This window comes from Suncus etruscus, chromosome 12 (assembly GCF_024139225.1).
Source record: "Suncus etruscus isolate mSunEtr1 chromosome 12, mSunEtr1.pri.cur, whole genome shotgun sequence".
Taxonomy (NCBI): Eukaryota; Metazoa; Chordata; class Mammalia; order Eulipotyphla; family Soricidae; genus Suncus; species Suncus etruscus.
The window spans coordinates 51,253,291-51,280,825 of record NC_064859.1 but is presented as its reverse complement, the minus strand read 5'-3'; the positions used below and the strand labels follow the sequence as shown (position 1 = coordinate 51,280,825).

General features: G+C 36.0%; 1 protein-coding gene across 1 annotated transcript in view; it reads right to left on the bottom strand.

Moving 5' to 3' along the window:
- Positions 1-27,535, bottom strand: part of DNAH6 (dynein axonemal heavy chain 6) — a 234,817-nt gene that overhangs the window by 193,656 nt on the left and 13,626 nt on the right. Inside the window, exons 4-10 of the mRNA XM_049784607.1 lie at positions 25,980-26,259; positions 16,516-16,783; positions 11,371-11,505; positions 11,145-11,265; positions 9,988-10,096; positions 7,514-7,682; positions 4,614-4,730 (exon numbers count right to left, since the gene is read on the bottom strand). Of these exons, the coding sequence (XP_049640564.1) occupies positions 4,614-4,730; positions 7,514-7,682; positions 9,988-10,096; positions 11,145-11,265; positions 11,371-11,505; positions 16,516-16,783; positions 25,980-26,259 (1,199 nt within the window). The remainder of the gene's footprint in view (positions 1-4,613; positions 4,731-7,513; positions 7,683-9,987; positions 10,097-11,144; positions 11,266-11,370; positions 11,506-16,515; positions 16,784-25,979; positions 26,260-27,535) is intronic.

Below are 27,535 nucleotides of genomic sequence, written 5' to 3'. Positions count from 1 at the left end.
TGCTTTTACGATGTCTCACAAATTTTGATAATCCATGTCTTCAATCACATTTGTCTCCTGGAATCTTCTGATTTATTATCTAACCCACTGGTTGTTCAATAGTTAGCTGTTTAATTTCCAGGTGTTAAAGTTTCCTCATTTCTGTTTGTAACTAATTTCTATTTTCAGTGCATTAGGGATTGAGAATATAACAAATACAATTTCTATCCTTTTGATTTTTTTTTTTTTTTGTTCTTGGGCCACACTCAGTGATGCTCAAGGGTTACTCCTGGCTATATACTCAGAAATAGCTCCTGGCTTGGGGGAACATATGGGATGCCGGGTATTGAACACAGGCCCGTCCTGAATCAGCTGCATGCAAAGCAAATGCCCTACCATTGTGCAATCGTTCTGGCCCCTATCCTTTTTTAAGGTATGTTTTGTAGCCCACATGTGGTATTTATTGTGGTTCATTATGTGGTCTATTAGTATATATTAAGTTCCTCGCTTTCATTTCTTCCTTCAAAGCCAGAATATCCTTGCTGAGTTTTAGCTTTTTATTATTTATCAAGAGGTGACTGAGAGGTGTTGAAGTCTCCAACTAATATTGTGTTGTTATTAATGTATTCTTCAAGTCTATTAGGAGTTTTTTTTTCTCAGTATTTTCTTATCCCACATTGGGTGCATATATGTTTAGGAGTGTGATTTCATCCTGATGTATATATCCCTTGATTATTAAGAAATTAACCTCTCTAAAAAAAAAAGAAAGAAATTACCCTCTCTGTCTCATAACCCTTTGAGCCTGAAGTCTATGTTGTCTGATAGAGCCACTCTACTCTTTTTAAGGGTGTGTTTGCTTGAAAGATTGTCTTACGACCTTTGACTTCAAGTTTGTATTTTCTTTGACTGATGTGTCTTGTGCACATACCAGTATGTTGAACTCGATTTTCTGATTCGTTTTTCCATTCTATGATTCTTGTTTGGTGTATTTATCTATTGAAATAGAGATTATTGTAATAGAATTTGTGCTACCTTTTCGTAGAAGTTTGGTGTGTTTGTGTGTTTGTCTTGTCTTAAAGTAGTCCCTTCAGTTCTTCTTTTAAAGTTGGTTTTGAAACTGTTAAGTTCCTGAGCTGTTTTATTTTATATCATGCAGTTATATTTTTACCTCAGTCTAAATCAGAGTCTACCTGGGGAAATTATTCTTAGCAATGTATTCATTTTGTTGAGTTTTTCTACTGTATTCCACCACTGTCAATGGAACAGATTGGTTGCTTGTGACAAATCTGCTGTAAATCTTAAAAGATGCTCCTTGGCAGAACTTCTGGAAACATAATGAAAGACTCTATCCTAGGCTTCAAACCAGGATCAGTGCAAAAACCAAGGCTGATTAAAATTACAGTGTTGGAACAGAACTTTTAGAAACGTAAAGAAACACTTCACTCTAGTCTCCATCTGTGACCTGTGCAAGTACCGAAATCTCTAGTTATAGAGGCTGATTTTATCATCCAGGACTGAACAGAAAGTTTCCAGACAGTACAAAAGGACGTAGGGAAGAGAAAAAGAGCATGTATGGAGCCTATAGTTATTCCCATGACAGTATGCTTCAAGGGCAGAGAAACCCTTTATCTCTTAGGCCAAGGGAATTCCCTTTATTTTGTTATTTCTTTCTAATTCCCTTTCTAATCCCCCCAATATTTACTGTGCCTATGCAAAAAAATCACAAATTAATTTTTTGTTATTGTTGTTGTTTTTTTCTTCTTTTTGTGTGCTTTGTTTTGTTTTTATTTTAGGATTGTGGTTATTGCTTGGTTGTTGTCTTTATTGCTGTGGTGCTTTTCACATTCTTTTGTTTGATTTTTTGTAAGGTTTTTATGTTTTTTCTTTCTTTTTCCCTTTCTTCTCTTAAACTGATGTTTATAGCCTCTAGAAGGAATCCTCCCATTTCTTTCTTGTTTGATTTTTACCCCCCCTTTTTTTCACTTTCTTTTTTCTTTCCTTCAAACAGAACCACATAACTTAAACCATCATGTTCTGCCTCACAAATTGAGGGGGAAATAATTGAGGGTACCAAGACCAAACAGGTGTATGAACATTGAGTAGAAATAAAAAGTAATCATACTTAAACACCAAATCCAAAGCCAATGACAACAGAATCGAAATCCAATCTACAACAAGCTAGACACAGAGGGGACCACTTATACTAGCAGCCTGGGGGTCAGAGGAGGGGAATATGGAATGCATGCTGGGAACAGGGGTGGAGGGAGGACAACACTGATAAAGATTTGTAATCCACTTTGGTCAAAACAAAAATAAAATAAAATAAAAAGATGCTCCTTGGTATATATTTTCCTTTTTTAATTTTGCTGCTTTATTATTCTACTCCTATCTATGGTTTTCATCACTGTGACTAGGATGTGCCTTGGGGGGTTTTATTCGAGTCTCCTTTAGTTGGTACTCTTTGGGCATATGGGTGTATGCACTCCAGCTCTGGAATCTTCTCAGCAATGATGGCTTTGATTATTGATTATTATTGTTTCTGTTGAATATGTTCCAAAGTTCTATTGTCATCTATTTGTTTTAAGTAGCTTTAGTGTCTTCAGTTATTTTTTTTAATACTCCTTTACATCTTCATCTTCTGATGTTCTCTAAAACTTATCTTTGAGCTCTCTGATTCTTTTCTCAGCAACTGTTATTCTGCTGGTGAAGCCTTCCAGCTTTTTCATTTCTTCTACCAAGCTTTTTGGTTCTTTCATATCTGCTTAAAGTTTTTTTCATTTCTACTCTGAGATCCTTGTGAGTCTTATTGGCTGTCTGGTCCATGATTTCTTTGAGTTACTTGAACATCCTGGACATTTTCTCTCTAAAGTCCTTATCAGAGAGGTTACATATGGGGCTGATACTAGTTGGGTCTTTATAATTACTATCTTCATTAACTGAATGTGGTGGGATTCTGTTTTGCTTTACCATTGAGTCCTTTGCAGTGTTTTGGGTTTTTTTGGGTGTTGTGAGGGGGCTCATTGACTAGAAAAAATTTGTGGCTGCAGAGAGAAGTAGAGCAGCATTACTTTTCCTGGGATGGATTGGCCTGGGGGTTAAAATAGCATTTCTGAGTCAAAAAGGGCTCCATTGGCTTTCCACCTCAGTTTTTTGAGACTTAAAATATAAAAATGTACCTAAAAAATAAATGTAAACCTCCTACATGACCCTGTAATTCTACTTTTTGGGCTAAAACTCTGAGCACTAAAATATTAATTCAAAAAATATTTATTGCAGCACTTAATATAATAATTTAGTATATTGAAATAAGGCATATATATCAAATAATAAATGGATGAATACATAGAGATGTTGTGGTATATATACACAGTAGAAAAACATGCAGCTGTAAGAAAATAGAAAATCAAGGGGGACTGGAGTGATAGCACAGGGGTAGGGTGTTTGTTTGCCTTGCACACCACTGACTTGGGATGAACCTGGATTCGATTCCCAGCATCCCACATGGTCTCGAGCCTGCCAGGGGTGATTTCTGTGTGCAGAGCCAGGAATAACCTCTCAGTGTTACTGGGTGTGGCCCAAAGACCCTCCCTAAAGAAAAATAGTAGATTTCTGCCAGGGGAATGAAACTGGAGGATTTGAGTTGAAATAAACCAGAATGGAATGCCAGATGATCTCAATAATTTATGAAATGCAGAGACACAAAACAAAAGAATAGATAGTACTGAATAATGACAAACCCTTGGCCTTGGAATACAAGATCAATTACAAAGTAGTGGAGGGGGAAAAAACAAAAAATAGTCCAGACTAGGATGATAAAGAACTGGTGGTAGATGGTTGTGGGCACTTTGGTGATGGTGTGGTACAGTAATTTTGCATATTGATTATGTAAAATTGTACCACTATTTTAACTTTCTAAACTATATAGACATATTTTTAAAAATTTAGAAAATGATATTTACAGAAGAGTGAATAACATTTTCACTTTTTCTTATGATCATTTGGGGAATGTGATAAAAATCAATCCTGACAATCATTTGACAGTATCAATCACTTCATTTTCAAAATACTGTTTACATATGGAAATTAGATGAAAAAACACATAACTAAAAGGAAAAAAGGAAGAGAGAAAAAGGGAAAAAGGGAAGAGAGAGAGAGAGAGAGAGAGAGAGAGAGAGAGAGAGAAAGAGAGAGAGAGAGAGAGAGAGGGAGTGGGAGGGGAAATGTCAGCCACAGAGGCAGGCAGAGGAGAGTGCTGGGGGAGGGCAGGAGGGAAACTGGGAACATTGGTGGCAGGAAATGTGCACTGGTGAAGAATGTTGGATATTGTATGACTGAAACTCAAGAACAACTTTGTAATTATGTATCTCATGGTGACATAATTAAATAATTTATTTATTATTATTATTATTATTATTATTATTATTATTTTGGTTTTTCGGGCCACACCCGTTTGATGCTCAGGGGTTACTCCTGGCTAAGCACTCAGAGATTGCCCCTAGCTTGGGGGGACCATATGGGACGCTGGGGGATCGAACCGCCGTCCTTCCTTGGCTAGTGCTTGCAAGGCAGACATCTTATCTCTAGCGCCACCTTGCCAGCCCCAGAATTTATTTATTAAAAAAAAAAACACATACCAAAAAGTCTTCCAGACAAGGCTCAAAGTATAGTGACGTGACTGTCAACATTAGTTCTGTGGTAAACATAGGGATGAGAGAGTCATCTTCTTCTTGTTTTTCTATTATAGGACCCCCCTGAAATGAATGCATTTTTAGTGTTATAAAGAGTGGATTCATTTTTAAATAAAATACCTGTATTTTAGAAAGAAAGAAACATAAACTTACACAATTTTATAATGTTGGTCTGCCTTTCAAAGAATATTGCCAATAGAAATGTAAAAATAGGGCAAATATTAAAATTACATAGCAGTGTATTTAATAATATCCATATATATTTATAATGTTTACATATTCAATGTATATAAATTAAGTTATATGTAACACTTTTCATCTTGTAAAAAGTTCTATTAATAAGATGAAAGGACCAATATATTAGCATAACAGCACAATAGACATAATATTTAAATTTAAATATAATTGATATATTCCAGAGAACAATATACTAATGAAACAATACTTGATAGTTAAAATATTCTTAGGTCGGAAATGGCAAAGAATAGTTTTTCTTTTTTTTCTTTTTTGTTTTTTTTTTGGGCCACACCCGGTAACGCTCAGGGGTTACTCCTGGCTATGCGCTCAGAAGTCGCTCCTGGCTTGGGGGACCATATGGGACGCCGGGGGATCGAACCGCGGTCCGTCTCCTAGGCTAGCGCAGGTAAGGCAGGCACCTTACCTCCAGCGCCACCGCCCAGCCCAAAGAATAGTTTTTCAATAACTTTTATTAAGTATTTATTGTTTCAGGAAAGGCTGAGTAATTATGTAATTAAAACCAACCATATTAAACAAGAATAATTATTACATCAAAGAGAAAACAGGATCTGGGACACATTGATTATTGAATGAAAAACTACAACTCAAATTCAGTTCTTTTTCATCACCAGAGGTGCACTCTTATCCTGCGATAGGACTTCAAATTCCTTTAAGATGCTTAAGAGTTGTGATATATTATTTTACATCCATCAACTGATACAGATTGCATGTATCTGTGTCTTTCTTTTGAAAATGTCTTCCAATAGCATGGTGATGTAGATATATACTCATTATCAAATAACAATAGGAAAGTTATAGACAGCAAAAAAAAAAAAAAAACTTCTGAAAAGTTTACACTGGGACAAAAAATACTTAACAAGTGAAGGGAACCAGTTCTTTTTGTTGTTGCTTTGAGCCGTACTGCCTCTGCAATTTGGAATAACCCTTGGAGGTGCTTCGGAGACTTTGTGGTAACACAGACTGAATCCAGGCTTCCCCCAACCAAAACAAGTGACCTAGCTCATCAATCTCTCTTCCATTCCCACTTCACTCCCACCCCAAATTTCTTCTAAGAAGAAAAGTCTAAGATGTATGAAAAAATGTAACATTCTCAGAAGTCTTATTTATAGTAGTGAGAAAGTGATTTCTGAGTGCATAGTGAGGAGTAGAACTCCTGAGCATCATAGGGTGTGGCCCAAAAAGCAACAACAACAACAACAACAAAAAGTACATAATGAAACAAGAGATTCTTCATAATACACTACTAGTGGAATAAAGCAGGTAAAAAGCAAGAAGAATAAATATGAAACAACATCTTGTCCCCTAAAAGTAATTTTGGGGAACCAAAGGATGCGGTATTTTTTCTATATATTAAAATTTTTTTGAAATTTTCTGCACTTAGCATATAATACTTTTTAACTATCTTGACAATGGTAGTGGGTGAGAGAAATAGAATGCTTGTCTCAAAGACAGGCAGGGAGTGGAGGAGCAGGGAAATGGGGGGCATTGGTGTCAGGAAGGTTACACTGGTGAACTGCAGTATATTTTTATGACTGAAACCCAACTACAAACATTTGTACTCATGGTGCTTGAATAAAGAAATTATTATAATAAATAATAAAAGTAATTAAAATTTGAAGTGTCTTTTAAAACATAGAATTTTTAAAGAAGTAATTAAAAATAAGGTAGCAGAGAAAACGATGAGAATGAGTATGGTGAGTAAGGAGACCTTACACTTGGCCAATCTGGATTTGATCTCTGCTACCCCTATTGTCTTCCAGCCCACCAGGAGTGAGCCCTGAGATAGGAGTAATTGCTGAGCAGAGCCATATGTGGCCCCCAACAGAAACAAACAAACAAAAAAAAAAAAAAGAAAAAGAAAAAGAAAAGGATGTGTTTGCTACCAAATTTCAATTGTTGATGAGAAGGTAAATTATGGTCTAGAGAGTAACAGGCCCTGAAACTGCATTTTAAATTTGGTTTCTTGGGGAGAAAGTTGAGGTATGAGTGTAGAAACCTTTATAAAATAAAGTGAACATATTTTACTATGTATCATGAGATTATTATCTAGATCATTGGTTAATGTGGATACAAGACAATATGTTTTCTTTCTCAGCTATGTTAGAATGGACAAATTTATCTTGCTTTATGGTAAACATCCCAAATAACTGTTTGGCAATTTACCAAACAGTGATCCAATCCAAGCACAAAGGTTTGCTTTTTTATGATTTGCTATATATCACCTCAAAACCATTGCTATTTTTTAAAATTTATACCATCTTACCTGCTTTTCATTTTCCCCCCTTTGGCAATTCATGTCAAATAATCATGAAATATAAGCTTCTGGGGAATTGAGTAGACGGTATGATAATTTTTATTCTATTAATTTGTATATATTTGTATATATATATAAATATATATCTGTATATATATAATTTGTATATATATGACATATATATGTATATATATATGACAGGAACTGGTTATACTGAAAATTCCCCTAAAGAGTTTTCTTATTTCTGTTACACAGTAGATAGCAAAACTTCTAGGGCATATATTGTTCAATAAATGCTAACTAGTGAATTTAAATTTTTTTTATCTGAATAGACCTTTTTATCAGTGACTTCAGGTTTGTCTTCAGTAATCCATTTCTGAATGATATCTGCTGAAGGTGTTCGTCTTAACTTCTCAGAAAGATAATTCAAAAGAAAGCTAAGCGAATTCACTGTGAGAAAATGCAGTGTATTCTCAATTAAATAGTCACATAGGCGAATAAAGCTAGAAAAGAACAAAACAATATAACTTCAATTTTTTGTCTTTACTATATAACTTTGAAGCTGACAATAAAAAGTTAAATTTTTAATATAATTTTCCTTAAATGTACATGTATATTACAATGTTATTCTATTTTCAGAAGAGTCATTCTTAGGCATTCTTCATTTTAAAGCAGATATAATATACAGTATCAATATAGATTATTGTTCTAATGATTAAACAAACTATTTAATAAGCAATATGGTTGTATTTCAGAAAAAGCATCCAGTTCACTTAACCAAAATGATCAAAAATGTTCTTAAGATGTTTTATACATATCAGTAAATGTATAACACAAATATCTTCTACTCTAATGTACATGGGTTATATAATAGCTATTAAATAAATGTTGCTTGACAGAAACTACTAAACTGAAGATACAGATTTTATCTTCCTTTGTGTGCTTAGGAAACAAAATGAGTCAGCCAAGCATTTAGATAAACATTTTATTCACCTTAAGTGAAACCCAAGAATCCTATAGTTTATGCAGATCTATGACAATGGTGGCCTTTGGGACTGTTTTAGTGACTAGTATTGAAAAACAAACTTTGTTATAATATGATCACATACATAAACTACTGCAGTTAAGCATAGTTAAGACAACTGTAAAAGCTGGACTATGTTAGTGAACACAGAAAGTAGTAACCAAATTTTCAACTGTTTGGAGATTATATTTCCAAAAATAATTTTTCTATAAAGGAATTTCAGAGTTTGGATTCCTCATCATTAAAAAATGAGGGACTCTTTTCTTGAATGAGATGTAAACTGAGCTGAGTAAGATCATGGATATACTGGCTCATGCAGCAGAAAGTTGGCCATCGTAAGAGAAAAGGTCGGGCCAAGCTACACCTGCTGCCTCCATCACCCACAATCACTTTTTTTTTTTTGATGGCCCTGCCTCATCACTGACCCTCTATAATTCCCTTCAGGAAAACCAATCTGACTTAACTTCAGGTATGCCATTTTAGGGGCTGATATTACCAGAGCTTTTTGGAGCTAGTGTGGGCATCCTGCCCCATATATCTTCCTTATTCCAGGAGTCCTGGCAGCTGAGTACATGCTCCTAAAATTTGTAGTATCAGTAATAGTGTTGTGAATCTCTTGACAACTCTCTTTGTTTGATACTGTCATTCCTATAGAACCACACCAATTTAACAAAATAAACATCTAACACAAAGAGCTTTCTAAACATTCTGGCATTGTATTGATGACTTCAGTGGAGATGCAATAAGTTTCACAAATGTGCTTGCTACTTTTTATTTTTTCTTTCTTCATTTAACTTTTTTCCCTTTCTTTTTATTCTTTCTTTTCTTTTTCAATAACTTTGCTTACACTTATTTGTAAACAAATGTATTACAATCAACTATGTCAACCATATGAAAAATATTTAAGGGGCCTGAGTGGTGGCACAAGTAGTAGGGAATTTCCCTTGCATGTGCTGACATAGGACAGACCAAGGTTTGATTTCCTGGAGACTCATATGGTCCCTCAAGCAAGGAGTGATTTCTGAGCACATAGCCAGGAGTAACCCCTGAGTGTCACCTGATGTGCACCCCCCCCAAAAAAAAAACAACAAAAGAACTATTTAAAATGATGAGAATGCAAACTATGAAATAGTCAATGTCAAGATTTAAATTTGGGTAAATAGGTGGTAGGACTAATGTTAATGACATATTGACCCCTGACAAGGTTCCAGTTTTCCAGTTGTACAACCCATTTTAGGAAGAACACAAAACTTTATGAGGCAATATAAAGTTGCCTGTAGTTATTTAAAGCTAAAAAAGGTAAGTGAATCTTTTAGGTTTAGTGGGAGACCCTATGTCTCTGTGTGATTTACTTCTCCTTATCAGAGTAAAAAAGCTATCCCATGTCCCAGACAGAGCTAGAAAAAAACAATGGCACAGAGAGCAAGTATGACCTCCTCTTTCTATTAATTTGCCATGCCCAGCTATTGTTTGGGTTTTTGGAACAAGCCTCTAATTTCAGGTTATCATATCCCCCAAATGCCTCAATATCATATTTTTTATAGTTTAAATTTTTTATTTAAGCACCATGATTACAAACATGATTATAGTTGGGTTACAGTCACAAACAGAACAACCCCCTTCACCAGTGCAATATTCCCACCCCCAATGCTCCCCCTTCCCATCCCATGCCTGTATTTGAGACAATGCCTCAATATCATTCATGAATCTGTGATGAAAGTTTTAATTTCTAATGAGACTAGAGAAGGGATGCTCTCATTTTTCTTAAAAGAAATAGTATTTACCATGTTAGCCGTATGCAGTGATGCCTTTTGCTGGCCTGCTCTGTGTAAGTCATTTTTTCAGTGTCTCCATAAGAAGCCAACTCAAAACCGTCTGATACTGTATAAAAATCTAAGAACAGTAGAGCATACAACAATAACAACTCTTGTGACATGAAATTTATTTTTAAGAAAAACAAAATAATGCTTTGGTTTATGTGATATTTCAAATTCTAGAGAAAATATCAGCTATCCAAAAGAACTTCACATCAAAGAAATCAACTTCACAAAATACTGCAAACATTTTTCTTATGCTGTCTTTAATATGATTTGATCTAGGTTTCCAATGATACCTCCTTCCCAAGGACAGAGTTACCCTCTCTTTCCATCTGCATTACAATCATTCGTGAGTCCATACCATCTGAAACGAACCCTGACACCCATGTAGATCCTCACCTATTGCCTAGACTAGATTAGAATTGACATAACCTTTAGCACTACAAAATGCTTAATGGCTAGGTATTGCATCCTATTTGGTAAATAAAGGTTCTGTAACCAATTTAAACAGTCCTGCTGCCGGAGAGTTATCATGGAGGTAAGGCGTTTGCCTTTCATGCAGAAGGTTGGTGGTTCACATCCCGGCATCCCATATAATCCCCCGAGCCTGCCCGCCAGGAGTGATTTCTGAGCATAGAGCCAGGAGGAAGGAACCCCTGAGCGCTGCCGGGTGTGACCCAAAAATCAAAAACCAGTTTAAACATTCCAGACAGAAACAAGTAAATGCAGCATTTATTGTTCTCTCTCCACCTCCAAAATATACATATTAAGTAATATACCTATTAAGGTTTAGCAAAATTGGAAAGCAGGATCCTAATTAAAACTTGAGAAGTAGGATGAAAAGTTCAACTTGGGCCCGGAGAGATAGCACAGCGGCGTTTGCCTTGCAAGCAACTAATCCAGGACCAAAGGTAGTTGGTTCGAATCCCGGTGTCCCAGATGGTTCCCCGTGCCTGCCAGGAGCTATTTCTGAGCAGACAGCCAGGAGTAACCCCTGAGCACCGCCGGGTGTGGCCCCCAAAAAAACAAAACAAAAACAAAACAAACAAAAAACAAAACAAAAGAAAAGTTCAACTTACATAAAGTTGTCACTCTGATATATTCAAATTCTATCTCTTTCATACCTTCACTAGGATCATATGCACAGTCATCTGGAACAAATCCTTCAGCACGCAGAGCAACTCGACATGCATTCCGAACCACTTCTTTAGCTATGTTTCGAAATTCTGATAGACTTTCTATGATCTACACATCGAAGAATATATATAGTTAGTGGTAGTAAAATAGTATTAATAAGAAAAACATCTTAAGACTTAAAGGAAATTGCAACTTGAAATAAAAATACCCTACCTCTTCTAGACGTACAACTTGTGCAACCTTAAATTCTTGCAAGGTGTAGGTATGTCCTCTTTCAATACTACAGAGTGCCATGAAACTTAATTGATAACACATTTCCTTTATTTTAAGAAGAGCTGGTCGCAAATGCTGAATGAAAATAAGAGTTATTAAAGACATCCTATCTTTCAAAGTAGGCAACTATACAGATCAAGAATATTAGTATTTAGAAATCAAGAATGTTACTAAGAAAAGTACATAGCTTCTCTTAGCTAAAACTACAAAGTACAAATATTAAACAAAAACTCTCTGAAATGTTGTCTTAAAATATTTTTGAATGGGGGCCAGAGAGATAGCATGGAGGCATGGCATTGCCTTGCATGCAGAAGTATGGTGGTTCAAATCCCAGCATCCCATATGGTCCCTTGAGCCTGCCAGGAGCGATTTCTGAGCATAGAGCCAGTAATAATCCCTGAGTGCTGCCAGGTGTGACCGAAAGATAAAGTATATTTATATATATGTATATTTTTTGAATGATAAGATTTGATTTGTCTAAATTACTTTCTTTTCATTTTGAAAACATGTCTCTTAATAACAAAGCTGAGAGCATATAAATTATATCAACAAAATAAAGGAGAAATCTGCATAACTTCAAAAGACACAGGAAAAACATTTGATAAACATTCATGATATTATTATTCAAGTTTGGAATAGCACCAATTTTCATTTTACCACAAAGTAAGATATTATGCATATCATGCTACATAACATCATACTTTATGCTACATAACATGCATAATATCCTACAGTATGGTAAAATAACAAAAAGCTTTCCTGCAAAGGTCAAGAACAAAATAACTATTTCTGCTCTTTCTGCTTCTTTTCAACAAAAATTCCAGTCAGAAAGGACTATGTTTTGCTTGTTAAGTTATTCTAAAAACCTGCCAAGGGGCAGGAGAGATAACATGTTCATCAAAATAAGTCAAAATGGAGAAGGGAAATACTATATGATTTTGCTAATCTATAAGATATAAAAATAAAATGAGGTTAATAGACATCATTGAACAATGACAGCACCTTATCCTGGGATTATAAAACTTAGATTACCAATCAGAGGGGGGAAGGGATGGAGAGGGGAATAGATATGAAGAGGAGGACTAGAAGTAATGTAAAGTCATTGGTGAAGGGTTTGGACACTTTGAGATGCAGTAATGTATATATCAAAATAATAAAAGTTGGCAGTATGGTAATAGTGTTACATAAATGATAATAAAAATAAATAAGTAAGGGGGCTGGAGAGATAGCATGGAGGTAAGGCATTTGCCTTTCATGCAGAAGGACGGTGGTTCGAATCCCGGCTTCCCATATGGTCCCCCGAGTGTGCCAGGAGCGATTTCTGAGCCTAGAGCCAGGAGTAACCCCTGAGCGCTGCCGGGTGTGACCCAAAAACTAAACATAAATAAGTCAATATTTAAAAATAATAGAAAAAAGACAAAGTGGACATAATCAAAATAAAGAAGTTTTGTTCTTCAAAAATACAATATAAACAATGAAAGTGTTTATATTTTCATATATTAGATAAGAGACTTATATTTGTATTATGAAAGAACTCTTAAAACTCTATTATAAAATACAAGTAACTCAATTTTAAAATGGGTGAAATATCTGAATAAAAACTATCTAAGTAAAATATAGTCAATAGGCAGATGGAATAGCCAGCAGGCTCACTATTATTAGACAGCAGAGAAATAAAATCAATATCCCAATGAGATATCACTTCACCAGAAGAAACAGCTGTAATAAAAGAGATAGATATAATGGTAATAACATGGAGAAACTAAATCCCTTACATGCTATTGATGAGAATGTTAATTATGCTATGATGTTGAAAAAGTTTCTGCTTCTCTTGGAAGAAATAAATTGTTTACTGGGCAAAGGTATTATTCTTAAATAATAAAATAGAGAAATGAAAACATATCCCTAGATGAGAACTTGAACACAAACATTCTTAGCAGCACTATTCAAAATAGTTGGTGCAATTCAAATACATGTCATTGAATGATGGATAAATAAAATGCACATATTATAACAATAGATTAATATCTACCTATAGAGTAGAATGTTATAAACAAATGAACCTTAAAAACATTATGCTTGCAAATATGTATTGGTTCATTTATATGAAATATATAGACCAAGTCATTAAATAAAGACTAAAGCTAGTTTAGTGGTTGCTTAGAGCTGAAATGTGGGAAGTTGGGGGATTTTGTAAGCAATGGAGAGCGATGGATTATGAGTAGGAAAGTTCCATTTTGGAGCAAAGGAAAGATTCTAAAATAGTAATGAGAGTTGACCAACTGAATATCATATAACCATTGAACTGTATACTTTAAATGAAATTCAAATTTCATTTCAATTAAAATAATTTTATATTTTAATAAAATAGTTACATGGATGTGTAGGTATAAGCACAGGTTTTAGGCAGTCATGACCCCTGAACATTGCTGGGGATAGCCCTGGTAGGTCATAGCATCTGTGGCCATAAGAACTACAGTACTAGTCAATACTGAACTTCCTGTACCATACTACTGGGAGCAACATCACTATACATGACCCCGACATTACCAGGTATGGCCTCATAAAAATGTCCAAAAGGAAAATTTCAAGACAGAATCTTTGATACAATAGATGATTTAAAATTATGTATCTTAGATTTGGGACTTTGTTTTACACTGGTTATATATGTCAGCCATATTCCTTTAATATTCATTTACTTTATGAGAGGGGTTTCAAACTCGCGACCCGCGGCCGTTTGCGGCCCTCCACACATTTTGTGGCCCGCGGCCAGTCTTCAAATATCGCAGTATTCACGATTATTCGCTTACCGAATAATCACAATAAAAATCTTATTAGTAAGAAAAAAATCGCATTAAACATTTCGCATACCCCGAGCAGTTCCGTTCGGGGTATGCAAATGTTTAATGAGATTTTTTGCGATTTTTTTCTTATTAATGCGATTTTTTATAGCGAATATTTGGTAAGCGAAATCCCTTATGCGGCCCTGCCTCACCCCGACTTTGCCTCCTGCGGCCCCCACGTAAATTGAGACCCCTGCTTTATGAGTAACATTTTACTTTATTTATTGGTTTTGGTGTTTTTGTTTTTTTGGGGGAAACATTCAGCAGTAGTCAGGGCTTACTCCTGGACTACTACATCCAGGGCATACCCCTAGTAGGCTCAGAGGATCATATAGGGTGCCAGAGATCAAACTTGATTTGGCTACATGAAAAGCAAATGCCCTATTCACTGTACTATTTTTCCATCCATATACGAATGACATTTTAATCATGATCTTTCTGATTACCATACACAGCGTAAATAGTTGAAGCTTCTTATTTGAAAGGGTGGCAACGCAGTATCAGAGAAACAACAGCAGAGGACCCCATAGCCCTAGCATTAGAGTGACTGTGATTATAGTTCATTCTCAGTGATCAAGTAGAAAATAAATAAAGATGAAATTCAAGTGCATAGATTCATTTATTTTCCTGTCCATGACTACTCACTGTACTATTGTTTCGTTCATATATGATTGACATTGTAATCATGATCTTTCAGATGACCATAAACAATGTAAAGCTCCAACACCCTGAGGCCCCTGAACGCAGTCAGGAGTAAGCCCTGAGCACAGAACCAGGAGAAAGCTCTGAATACCATAATGTGTGCTGCAACTCCCAGCCCAAAACTTCCCTGCTGTCACTGAATTCTTGGTAGAAATAAAATATAAATAAAGCATTAAAAATATTGGTTCATCCATAAAAACAAGTTTCCAAATTAAGGTGAACCCAAAATTCATAACATTTGAAAAAGAAGTGGAAGTAAAAGCGTTTTCCATTCAAAATAATATAATACTTTTTTAATACTTTCCTGGGTAGCAACAAAGAAGATCACAATCTAAACCCTTCAGATTTCTTCAAATCAGTGGGAACTATGCAACTTTCTTTTTATACTTTGATTTTGCAAAATGGACAATAATTTTTAAGCTTCCAAGACAAGATGAAAGTTGTGAATTCTCTTTAAAATATAACACAAAGCCTCCAAACATTTCCTACATCATATCAACAGGCCCAGTTATATATCTGAATCTCCCAGTCCCCAATGCAACCTCAGAATAGTTTTTCTCATCAAATCTTACACTAAAAAATAAAACAGTGCTTACATTTCTACTTCCTGTCACTGGGTGAAGATGGGTCTGGAAGCAAAAGACCAACATCAAGCCTAAGTTTTTAGAGACTCCCAAGGAGGCAAACTACAAAGACTCCTCTTCAACACAGCACAAAGCACAGCAAACTCAATGAGGAAAACATACAGAAACCAACCAAGTTTAATGAGTGAAAGCAGTAACACAGAAGGTTTAACCAGGTTTAAGTTCCAACCAGCTCTGTAAATTCTCAGACAATAACTTAAGTGAAACTATTTTTAGATTGATTAATGAACTCAAAGAAACAATGGTACAGATAGTAAGCAAAGCACAAGTATGAGAGCAGAAATGAAAAACTACAGTTAGAATGGCAAAATGGTGGGACCAGAGAGATAGCATGGAGGTAAGGCATTTGCCTTTCATGAAGAAAGTCATTGGTTCAAATCCCGGCATCCCATATGGTCTCCCGAGCCTGCCAGGAGCGATTTCTGAGCATAGAGCCAGGAATAACCCCTGAGCACGGCCCGATGTGACCCAAAACAAACAAACAACAACAACAACAACAACAAAAGAATAGCAAAATGGTAGGTATGGTAGGTGATATAAAAAACTCAATAAAAGTTCTGGGAAGCAGAATAACAGCACTTAAAGAAAAGATCAAGGAGCTCTAAAATGAGATTCAGGAAACCTCTAGAAAACAACAGAAGAGAAAAGAAAGTCTGAAAATAAACTTGGGTCCTTGGAAGGCAGATATCCATGGCTTTGGCATATCCCCAGTTCCTCTAGCTATTTCTTTAAGAAAGTAAGCAACCAAATATGAAATTCACTATATTTTACACAACTTTCTCAGAAGTTTGTTTTATAACCTTAAGAAATGAAAGCATAGCGATTTAGGGGTATTCTATATTGATACTTATATATTCAAACTTTCAGCAAATAATTCATTTAAAATAAATACATACGTAATTAACAATGAACAAATGTTTTTGTAGAGTTTTTCGGCATTCATTAATTTTCTTGGAACGAACATTCTTCTTCCATACAGTAAATGCTTTCCATTTCCGGAAAAGTGAAAATATGGGAATCTTAATAAGCTCTCTGTGATACAGATATTCCTGTTCCCATCGGTCAAGTTCATTATATTCAATGTCATAATTTAAAACATGTGTTACTGCTTTTTTGCTAATGGTATAGTAGTCATTTTTATTGATGTTCTCATAACTTACAACTCTATGAAAAAATAAAAATTGGGATTAGTGAATAAAAAAGCATACAAAATTAAGCAATTACTTTGTTTTGCAGAGATAAAATGTTTCTGAAAAAATATTATCAAATTTAAAACAATTGGGACCAGAACAATAGCACAGTGGGAAGGTCATTTGTCTTGCATGTGGATGATCCATGTTTGATCTCCACCATCCCTCCTAACCCACCAGGAGTAATTTCATTTTTTGTTTGTTTTTTGTTTTTTTCAGGCCACACCCATTTGATGCTCAGGGGTTACTCCTAGCTAAGCGCTCAGAAATTGCCCTGGCTTGGGCGGACCATATCAGAAGCCGGGGGATCGAACTTCGGTCCTTCCTTGGCTAGTGCTTGCAAGGCAGACACCTTACCTCTAGCGCTACCTCGCCAGCCCCACCAGGAGTAATTTCTAAGCACAGAACAAGGAGCAACCCCCGAGCACCACTGGAGGTGGCCCCAAAACAAATATATACTTTAATCAATATCGACTTTCAATTTTTTTAAATTGAGGTGTAAAATAGTTTACAATACTATTAATATCATTACTGTTTATCTTCCAGTGCTATTGCATCACAGCTACTACCAGTGTCAACAAAACCCTTCAAGGTCTCTTCTTCCGAGGCTCTACTTGGCAGAAGAGATTCTTAGTTCAGTTGGCAATCTCTCAGAGCTTGCAAAGTTTAACTACCTTTATTATGACTATAAAAGGAAAGGGAAAAGCAGGGAAAAGGGAAATGGAAACAAAAGGGAAAAAAGAGAAGGGGGCTACTTTTAAACAATAACTGTGGATATTATAGCTCTTAAAGATTTCATAATCTTGCTAATTATGTTTGATAATTTTACTTTTATGATTTTTGCAAAACCGAATTAACTATAGTTGGAAAACATCATAGCCCTATATAAAATCTACTGTGAAAAATGTTTATATTTATTAATACTTAGAAGTAATAATAATAAAAGCTTTTTATGTACTGACAAAATTGAGATCAACAAAAGTATGAATTAAATGAAATTAGAATCAGGACCCAGATAAAGCATTTGAAACTTTATTTTATCACATGACAAAATAATATGATTAGGAAATTTCTGAAGCTGAAGGTTTTCTGAAGCTGCGCGGGTTTTACATGTGAATTCTAGTCCAGGAAACAGTTTCCCAATAATTATAGGGTGCAACCCTGGACACTGTTCCCTCCTTACCCTTATCTATATCCCACTTTGAGCATCATGGGGAGTGGTCTTGGTAATCCCAAGTACTGTAGCCCTGTACCCTCAGGCCATCACAGTGAACTGCAGACCAATTCAGAGAGGGCTCTTCAGAACATTCTGAGAACAACTTATTTATTTGGGGACCAGGGAGACATATCAAATGGCTGGCGTATATTTTGCATGCAGGAGTATCCCCAGATCTGCCATGTGAGTGATAAAAAAAAAGGCAAATAAATAGTTTTCTGTAAATATATTTTTCTTTCCAATGACATCAAAGAAATCCTACAGCTTATGTATATGAAGAGACAGATAACGTCAAAGAGAAGAGCAAGATCGTTATCACATTCAAAATCAAAGTCTTTTATTTTTATTACGCCATTCTCTACTACAGGATCACATTTGTGTCTTCTTCAAAGATGGATCACCAGCCTCAAACTCATCAGGGGTTGTTAAGCGTTTAGATTTCTGAGCACAATATAGAATCAGAATCTTTCATATGAGCAGTCAGCGTTCTAGTTAACAAGCTCCCTGGGTGAATCTGAAACCCAATGTTTGTGAACCACTAAGCTTCATTTGAATATAAAGAACAAAAAGCAGGATGGTGTCCGAGGTAAGATCCTTCTTCTACTTTCATCAGAAAATTATCATACTGTGTTTTTGCCAGAAAGGTTTTCATGAGTTCCATCCATGGGATGAGAAAAGATTAATTTTATCTTTCATTTGTATAACTCACCTAGCTTTGGGCTACTTTTTCTCTGAATCTGAAAATGTACAGAACTTCTTAATGATTTAGAGTTTCTCTTTAGGTATAGAAAGCTTTATCTGAACCTTAATGCTCATTTAATCTAAAAGATCACTTCTTCCTTGACTTGAACTTCCCTTAGTAGTATCAATTTGCTATATTCTTTATATAAATTCCTCCTTAAAGTTTCTAAAAACACCAGTCTTGTTTCTCTCAAAGATGAGCAGACGTCCTTCAAGCCCAGGTCAGTCAGAAGGCTGTGGGATCAACACGATATCTTTAGGAAGGTGAGGGTGAGGGTGTCAGGTCATTTGAGTCATGGGAAAGACTGAGAGTAGGACTATTAATGGCTTTAATAGGACCCCCCACACACACACAGAGTTTGGTGAGGTGAAAAAATATCTGCATACATTGAGGGCCTGTACAGTTCTTTCAAACCTATTCTTAGATTTTCCAGTTCAATACTAGGGGCTTAATATAAGCCTTGAATGTCTGTGTTTTGTTCCACATCCTCAGCTTCAGAGTGCTAACCTATTTCACTGGTTGATATACAATCCTTTCGTGATGCTTTTATGTTCATAAATTTTTGGCACTCAGAGTTCATCAATGGGTTCAGGGTGTAGTACAGCAGTAGAGTACTTTCCTTGTGCGTTTTAGGCTCTAGGCATGATCACCAGAACCTCACAAAACCAAACAAAACTTAAGAATACAGGTTTTAACTTTAATTGTCTTTCAGATATTTGCTTTGGATGTATGTTCCATCAAGCCCTTTCTTTTATAAAATGATTAGGAAAATTTGGTTCTTTTAACACCTGAAAAGGGAGCTTCATTTATTCTGTTGTTGTACTCTAATATACCTATTATGCTTCTAAAGAAGATGTCTTTGTTAATCTTTTAATGAAAAATCATTGTGGGGTGGGGTGCAACTGGAAATGAAATCAAGGCAAGTAATAACCACATGATGGGATTTAAGAAAGTGACTCTCATTATCTCTAAAATAGCCAAAAGTACTATAGCCAAACACATTTTGTGAACACAGAAACTGATGTCTAGTAAGACTAACTGGCACCAACAGAGGCCTAGAGAAGGCTGGACCCTCTCTGGAGAGAAACTACAGCAAAAACAAGGGGTTGTAGTAAGGATATAATAGTGAACACAAAAGTTTCCAGCTTTTCCCATTGACAATGCCATATCAATGGACACTAATCTATGTAGAAAAACCCTACTTAGAAGCAGTTTGACAGAAAACCTATAAATCCTACTCTGCAAAGGCAGTGGGATTCTTCCTAATTCTGGGGGAAAGGTGGCCCACAATGGAATACACAGATGATATGTGGGCTCTCAGTTTCCTCTCTGGAGAAGCCTTTGCTATTTCTTCAACACCTTGTTATCCTTCTCTCTTCATCCTAATCTCTGAATAAATTTGTTTTACTTCATAATTCATCTCCTTCTGAAATTGAAGCTGACACACCTGGAAGTCTGGACAAGATTTAGGACTCACTTCCCTTTCCTGCAAAGAGCAATCCCTTGCTTTATCCTGAAATCCACAGGTCTCAGGGAAATTGGTTGGGTCTCAGGGACAGTTTGATGATCACCTCATGGGGCTGGTGAGACAACAAATCTGGACTGTACAGATCCTCAGAGAAACTCTGATCAGGCCTAAACTTCCCCGGGCACTTCATTGGGAGCTGAGATGGGAAAAAAGGAAAGTGGCTAATGCCTATCTTAAGGTGCCATCTTTTTTCAACCCACTTTACAGAAGCCACCATCAAGATTTAGATAGTTACATGATCAATTTAACAATGTGATAATGAACAAAACTATATAGTGTTCTGTTTTTAGCATAGCATTTGAGTACCTGGGAAATTTATTTTATCATAGAATCTATCTTTGTCTAGAGACACACAAATGCAGCAGGAACCCAGCTTGAGTCAAGGCTGAAAGAAGCCCTGAGAGACAGAGGGGTGAGTGCCCCCTCCCTCAAAGTACAAAGTTAAGTTGAGAGGCTCATTGAAGCCTCTCCTTGGCTGTGGAAACACAAGCATCACCTGCCTAGAGACACAAAAACAGAGGAGCTAACTGAGTTTATCCCCTCAGCACATAGAAAACAAAAACAAAAACTCACTACAACATACACTATGGGAAAGCATTGCAGAGAACCACCATGCTTAGAGAATAAAAATGATGGATCTGAAGACCCAACAAGTACCGGCCACTTTAGAGAGAAAATTTGGAGAATGCTCAAGAAACTCAAATAACCCATTAAACAAACTGAATAAAGCACAAATAAGAATCAAAAGGACATTAAAGTAGAAATAAGAAAACTTCAAACCGAAATATCAGGGATAAAAACTGTGGTAGTCAAAATGAAAACCTCACTGGAAACCCTCTCCAACAGAGTAACAGCTGCTGAAGACAGATCAGTGAGCTGGAAGATGAGATGCATAACAACTCCATACAACAGAAGAGGCTGAAAACGAGCCTTAAAATATGAACAGATAAAGGAAAAAACCCAATATGGACTGGTGTGGGACGAAAATGTGCCCTGGATCTCATCCCTCCCCCAAGACTATCTCAAAAGACTTAATGGGTATATCTATATTTTCTATGTATGTTTAATTCCTTAATAGGAATATCTCTTAGTGTGTCTACATCTCTAATGTGCATGGATTATTCTCCAAGATAGATAACATGCTGGGCCATAAAACACATCTACATAAAATCAAGAGGATACAAATTGTATCAACTCTCCTCTCAGATCATTATGCAGTTATATTAGAAGTGAACCACAAACAGACACGAAGGAAAAAATTTAACACCTAGAAATTAAACAACTCATTACTGAACAACCAGTGGGTCAGAGATAAAATCAAAGAGGAAATAAAAAAATCTTGGAAACAAATGAAAATAAAGACATGAATTATCAGAATTAGTGGGACACATTAAAAGTAGTATTAAAAGGAAAATTTATAGCTTTGCAAGCATTCATCAGGAAGGAAGGAAGGGCCTACATAAACAACTTAATGGCACAGCATATATATATATGTATATATATACACACATACATACATACATATATATATATAAATGATCCACACAACCAAAAAAAGGGAAGAACAACAAAATGAACCCAAAATAGGCAGACATATAACATAACAAAGCTCAGAGCAAAAAATTAAATGGGGGCCGGTGAGGTGGCGCTAGAGGTAAGGTGTCTGCCTTGCAAGCGCTAGCCAAGGAAGGACCTCGGTTCGATCCCCTGGCGTTCCATATGGTCCCCCCAAGCCAGGGGCAATTTTTGAGCGCTTAGCCAGGAGTAACCCCTGAGCATCAAATGGGTGTGGCCCCCCCCAAAAAAACAAAAAAATTTAATTAAATGGAAGCCCAAAAAACAAACTGAAAGATCAATGAAAGCAAGAGTCTGAAAGATCAATGAAAGCAAGAGATTTTTCTTTGAAAAAATAAAAAAGATAGATGAACCACTAGCAAAACTCACAAAGAAAGGGAGAGGGAGAAACTTAATAAACTGAATTAGAAATGAAAAGGGGTAGATTACTACAAACACTACAGAAATTTAAAGGATAATCAGAAATCACCTTGGGAAATTCTATGCCACAAAACAAGAGACCTGGAAGAAATGGATGAATTCTTGCACTCCTATATCCTCCAAGGTTGAACCAGAATGATCTGGCGTATCTGAACAGACCTATCACTATTGAGAAAGTTAAAATGGTAATTAAAAGTCTTCCCAAAAATAAAAGGATCAGAGGGATTCACTAGCAAATTCTTTCAAACCTTTCAGGAAGACTTACTGCCAATTCTTTTTAGGCACTTCTGAGAAATTGAAGAAACACTTCCAAATAGTTTTTACAAAGGTAACATCAACTTGATACCAAAATCAGATACAGATATCACACACACACACACACACACACACACACAAATGAACTACAGACCAATATCTTAATTAACCCAGATGCAAAGATGTTCAACAAAATCCTAGCAAACCGGATCCAACGTCTCATCAAGAAGGTCATACACCATGACCAAGTAGGTTTCATCCCAGAGATTCAAGGATGGTTTAACATATGCAAGTTAGGGGCCGGAGAGCTAGCATGGAGGTAAGGCATTTAAATGCCTTACATGCAGAAGGATGGTGGTTTGAATCCCGGCATCCCATATCGTCCCCCACCCCGAGCCTGCCAGGAGCAATTTCTGAACGTAGAGCCAAGAGTAACCTCTGAGTGCTGCCGGGTGTGACCCAAAAATCAAAAACAAAACAAAACAAAAAAAAAACAAAAAAAAACAACAATCCATATGCAAGTTAATCAATGTACTACATCATATCAAAAAAGTGAAAATAAAAACCATATGATCATATCAATAGATGCAGAGAAAGCATTTGGTAAGGACCAACATCATTCAGCAAGATAAGAATGGAAAGAACTTTTCTCAATGTAATCAAGGATATTACCTCAAGCCCCTGGCAAATATTGTACTCAATGGGGAAAAACTGAAAGCCTTTTTTTCTAAAATCTAGCACAAGACAGACTGCCCTTTCTCACAACTCCTATTCAATATAGTACTGGAAGTACTTGTCATAGCAATTAGGCAAGAAAATGATACCAAGGGCATCCAGACAGAAAAGGAAGAATATAACTCTCACCATTTGCAGATGACATGATACAATATTTAGAAAACCCTAAAGACTCTACCAAAAAGATTCTAAAGCTAATAGATTTGTATAACAAAGTGGCAGGCTACAAAATTAACACACAAAAACACAATAGTGGGGCCAGAGTGGTGGCACTAGAAATAAGGTGTCTGCCTTGCAAGCGCTAGCGTAGGATGGACCTAGTTGGATTCCCCCAGTGTCCCATATGGTCCCCCCAAGCCAAGAGCAATTTCTGAGCACATAGCCAAAAGTAACCCCTTAGTGTCAAATGGATGTGGCCCCAAAACAAAACAAAACAAAAAAACAAAACCACAATGGCTTTCTTATACAGAAATAATGAGAAAAAAATAGACTTTAGGAAAACAATCCCATTTGCAATAGTACTACAGAAACCCAAATACCTTGGTGTCAACTTAATTGTAGAGAAGGACCTATACAAAGAAGACTACAAAACACTGCTTCAGGAAATAAAAGCAGACAAAAGGAAATTGGAGACAAATATACTGGTCATGGATTGGAAGGATTACATTATTAAAATGCTAATACTCCCTAAAGCATTGGACAGCTTTAATGTAATCCCTCTAAGGATACCCACGATATCATCATAGAAGTAGATCAAACATTCCTAAAATTCATTTGGAATTAAAAATGCCAATGAATTGCTAAAGCAGCCCTTAGGAAAAAGAAGATGGAAGGCATCATTTTTCCTAAATTAAAATTGTATTACAAAGCAATAGTCAACAAAACTGCATGGTATTTGAATAAAGACAGACCCTCAGATCAATGGAATAGACTTGAGTATTAAGAAAATGAACCCCAAACATGCAATCAATTAAAGCAAAGAAAGAAAAAGAAGAAAAGCAAAATGAAACAAGGAAAGCCTGTTCAAAACTGTTGTTGGGAAAACTGGTCAAACACATATAAAAAAAGTTCATTTAGACTTCTATCTAAATATACCACACCATGCACAAAGGTCAAATTAAAATGGACTAAAGACCTTGATATCAAACATAAATCTATAAGGTATAGAAAGAAATGTAGACAAAACACTCCATGACCTTGAGACTAAATGCATTTTCATTGTGGAAACACCTCTGTCCAAACAAGTAGAAGCAGAGATATACAAGTGGGACTACATTAAATTGAGAAGCTTCTGCATCTCAAAGAAAACAGTGACTAGGATACAAAGACCACCCAAGGAATGGGAGAAACTATTCACCAAAACCCATCTGATAAGGGGCTCTATCCAAGACATACAAGGTACTAACAAAACTTATGAAAAAAAAATTAAACCTGATAAAAAATGGGGAGAATGAACAGACATTCCTCTAAGAGAAAAAAAAAGAACTTGTGCATTTCTGTTAGGCATGTAAATGAATTGATCAGGTGTGGAAAACAGAATGGAAGTTTCTCAAAAAAGAGTGGTTGGCAATTCTACCACTGACTAACCTTAGATAGGGAACAAAACGCTCATTAGAAACTGAAACCCAACTACAATTATGTTTGTAATCACGGTGTTTATATAAAAAATTATAAAAAAGAAAAGATAATGGTGTGCCCATGTACACAACAGCCAAAATATGGATAGTACCTAAATGTCAGTGAATATATTTTATTGTATGCAGTCATATCATTTACATCTCTGATAATAAGAGTGAATATATCATGATGGTACCAACAAGTAATACCATACAGCATAGATGTACATAAGGTGTGCATCCAAGTATGTGTAATTACCTATTATAATGTTGGCATAACTATTGAAATAGTCTAATCAGACATTACTCAGAACACTTTACAAGGATCAAGAGATAAAGGATTCTATATACTATTCTGCCATAAAAAAGGATAAAATCTTGCCACTTGCAACAATATCAACAGACCCAATTAAAATAGTCTCAAAGAGACATATTATCTCACTAATATGTGAAAACTAAAAACAAAACCACAAACAAGATAGATAACAGAACAAGTTAATTTTGCCAGGGGGGAAATAGAGAAGGAAATCGAAAGTTTAAAACTTCCAGTTACAAGTTAAATATATAGTATAGTGATGATACTTAATATTTGCTTGTACATTTGGAGGTTGCTAAGAGAATATAGTCCTGTGCTAATGTGTACATCTGCAGTGGAACACAAACAAGACAGTGGACTCAATAGGTTACACCCTATGTATGTATCCTAAGCTTGTATAATTATACTTTATCATGTTAGCAAAATATGAAATTGACTAGTGCACTCCTATAATTGTCATTGTTATGGTATATATGACTATAGGTTTTAAGTTACTATAACAAGAGAAAATGTTTTGTGAGCATGTAGTTAACTAAACTCACTGTAGTTTTTTATTTGTAATATATACAAATATATACAACCAGTACACTTGGAACTAAATGTTATTTAGTAATTATATTAAAAAGTTATGAATTGCTCAATTAAAATATTCATTATCAATTGGATGAAAGCCAATGGTATTTTATTATATTTACCATTAGTACCCAGTTTATATTATTTTTAATATTTAATGTTCAGTAAATGCTCCATTTATAAAAGGAACTCACTTGAGATTAAATGGGTCATACTCAATGGAAGACTTTGGGACAGCAGAGATCATATAAAGAAATCCAAGATGTTCATTTTCACGGATTATTTTAATAATTTGTAAAGGATTCTGAATGTTGGCTTTAACAACATCTTCCTGGTCATTAAAAAAGAGCGTAGGAAAAGATGGAATTGCAAAGAGACCTCTTCTTCCAATACTGGTACGTAACATTTTACGAGGAGTGGGCGCAAACATTTCCACAGAGGACTTCTGGAGTAAAAAGAAAGAAATAGAGTCAACTACAAAAGAAACCAGGGTCCAGAGGAAGTGTGGAGTAGATATAGTGCTTGCCTTGCATTCAGTCTGGATTTCATTCATTACACCATGAGTAAGCTCTGAGCACAGCTACTTGTGCCCCCTCCAATCCCACCCCACCACACAGAGGACTAAATCCTATACCTACCTGTGAAATTGAAGGGCTCAAAGGCATATATGCAAGTGATAAGTTTCTACTTATAAGCAGTGATCTTCCTCCATAATACTTCTTATGTGCATTTGCATCTCCTTCCACAAAACAGTTCCAGAGTCAGCTCCAGTGGCTTCTCTTCTTTAATTCTATATTTATACATTCAAAATACTACAGCACCTGCCTGTTTTTGGGTTACACCCGGCAGCATTCAGGGGTTACTCCTGTCTCTGCACTAAGAAATCACTTCTAGCAGGCTCGGGGTACCATTTGGGTTACTGGGGATAGAACCTGTCTTCGTACCAGGTTGGCTACATGTAAAGCAAACACCACTATGCTATCACTCCAGCCCCACTTTACCTTGTTCTTACAACCTTGATGCTTTCCAGTAAGTGAAATCTTGGACAACTATTACCATTACTCATAACAAAAATTTTTTGTGAATGTAATTATGGTGTCAGAAATTATTGTAAAATACCCCTAGAGGAGCTTACTTATTATTAACTCACAACTATCTGTTGCGTAGATCACAGCTTCTTTCGGTACATGTGAACTATCTGGGTTTCCTATTAAAATGTAGCCTCTGGGTTCAGGAAAATAGCCGAAAAGGGTTATTATACCTGCATTGTATACGAGAGCCCTGGATTAGATCCCTGGCATGGCACAGTCCCCTGAGCACTGCTAGGACTGTAGGAGCACCTGAGCACTGCTAATGTGGCCCCCAAATGAAAATAAAAATCAAGCCGCTTCTGGTTTATTAATTTGGGGTAACATATAAGGTTTTATATTTCTAATTTGCTCCTACGCTTGGAGCCTCAAGACTAAATACCATGCACACATCTTGAGCTTCACTCTAATCCCCGAGGAGTTCCATGTCTCCAACACCCTCAATACCACATACATGCCCTTATTCCTCCTCAACAATCTTCAGGTCAAGATCACCCAGTGTGAAGTTGCTAACCATGTTTAAGGAAACTTGACATCTTACCATTATTCCCTTGTCTTTCAATAGAAGCGGATCAGTGGCTTTATATAAATAAACATTGTAGTCCTGATTTGTTGAATAATGGACAACTACATTATGGTGGAAAAACTTACCAGAACTTGCC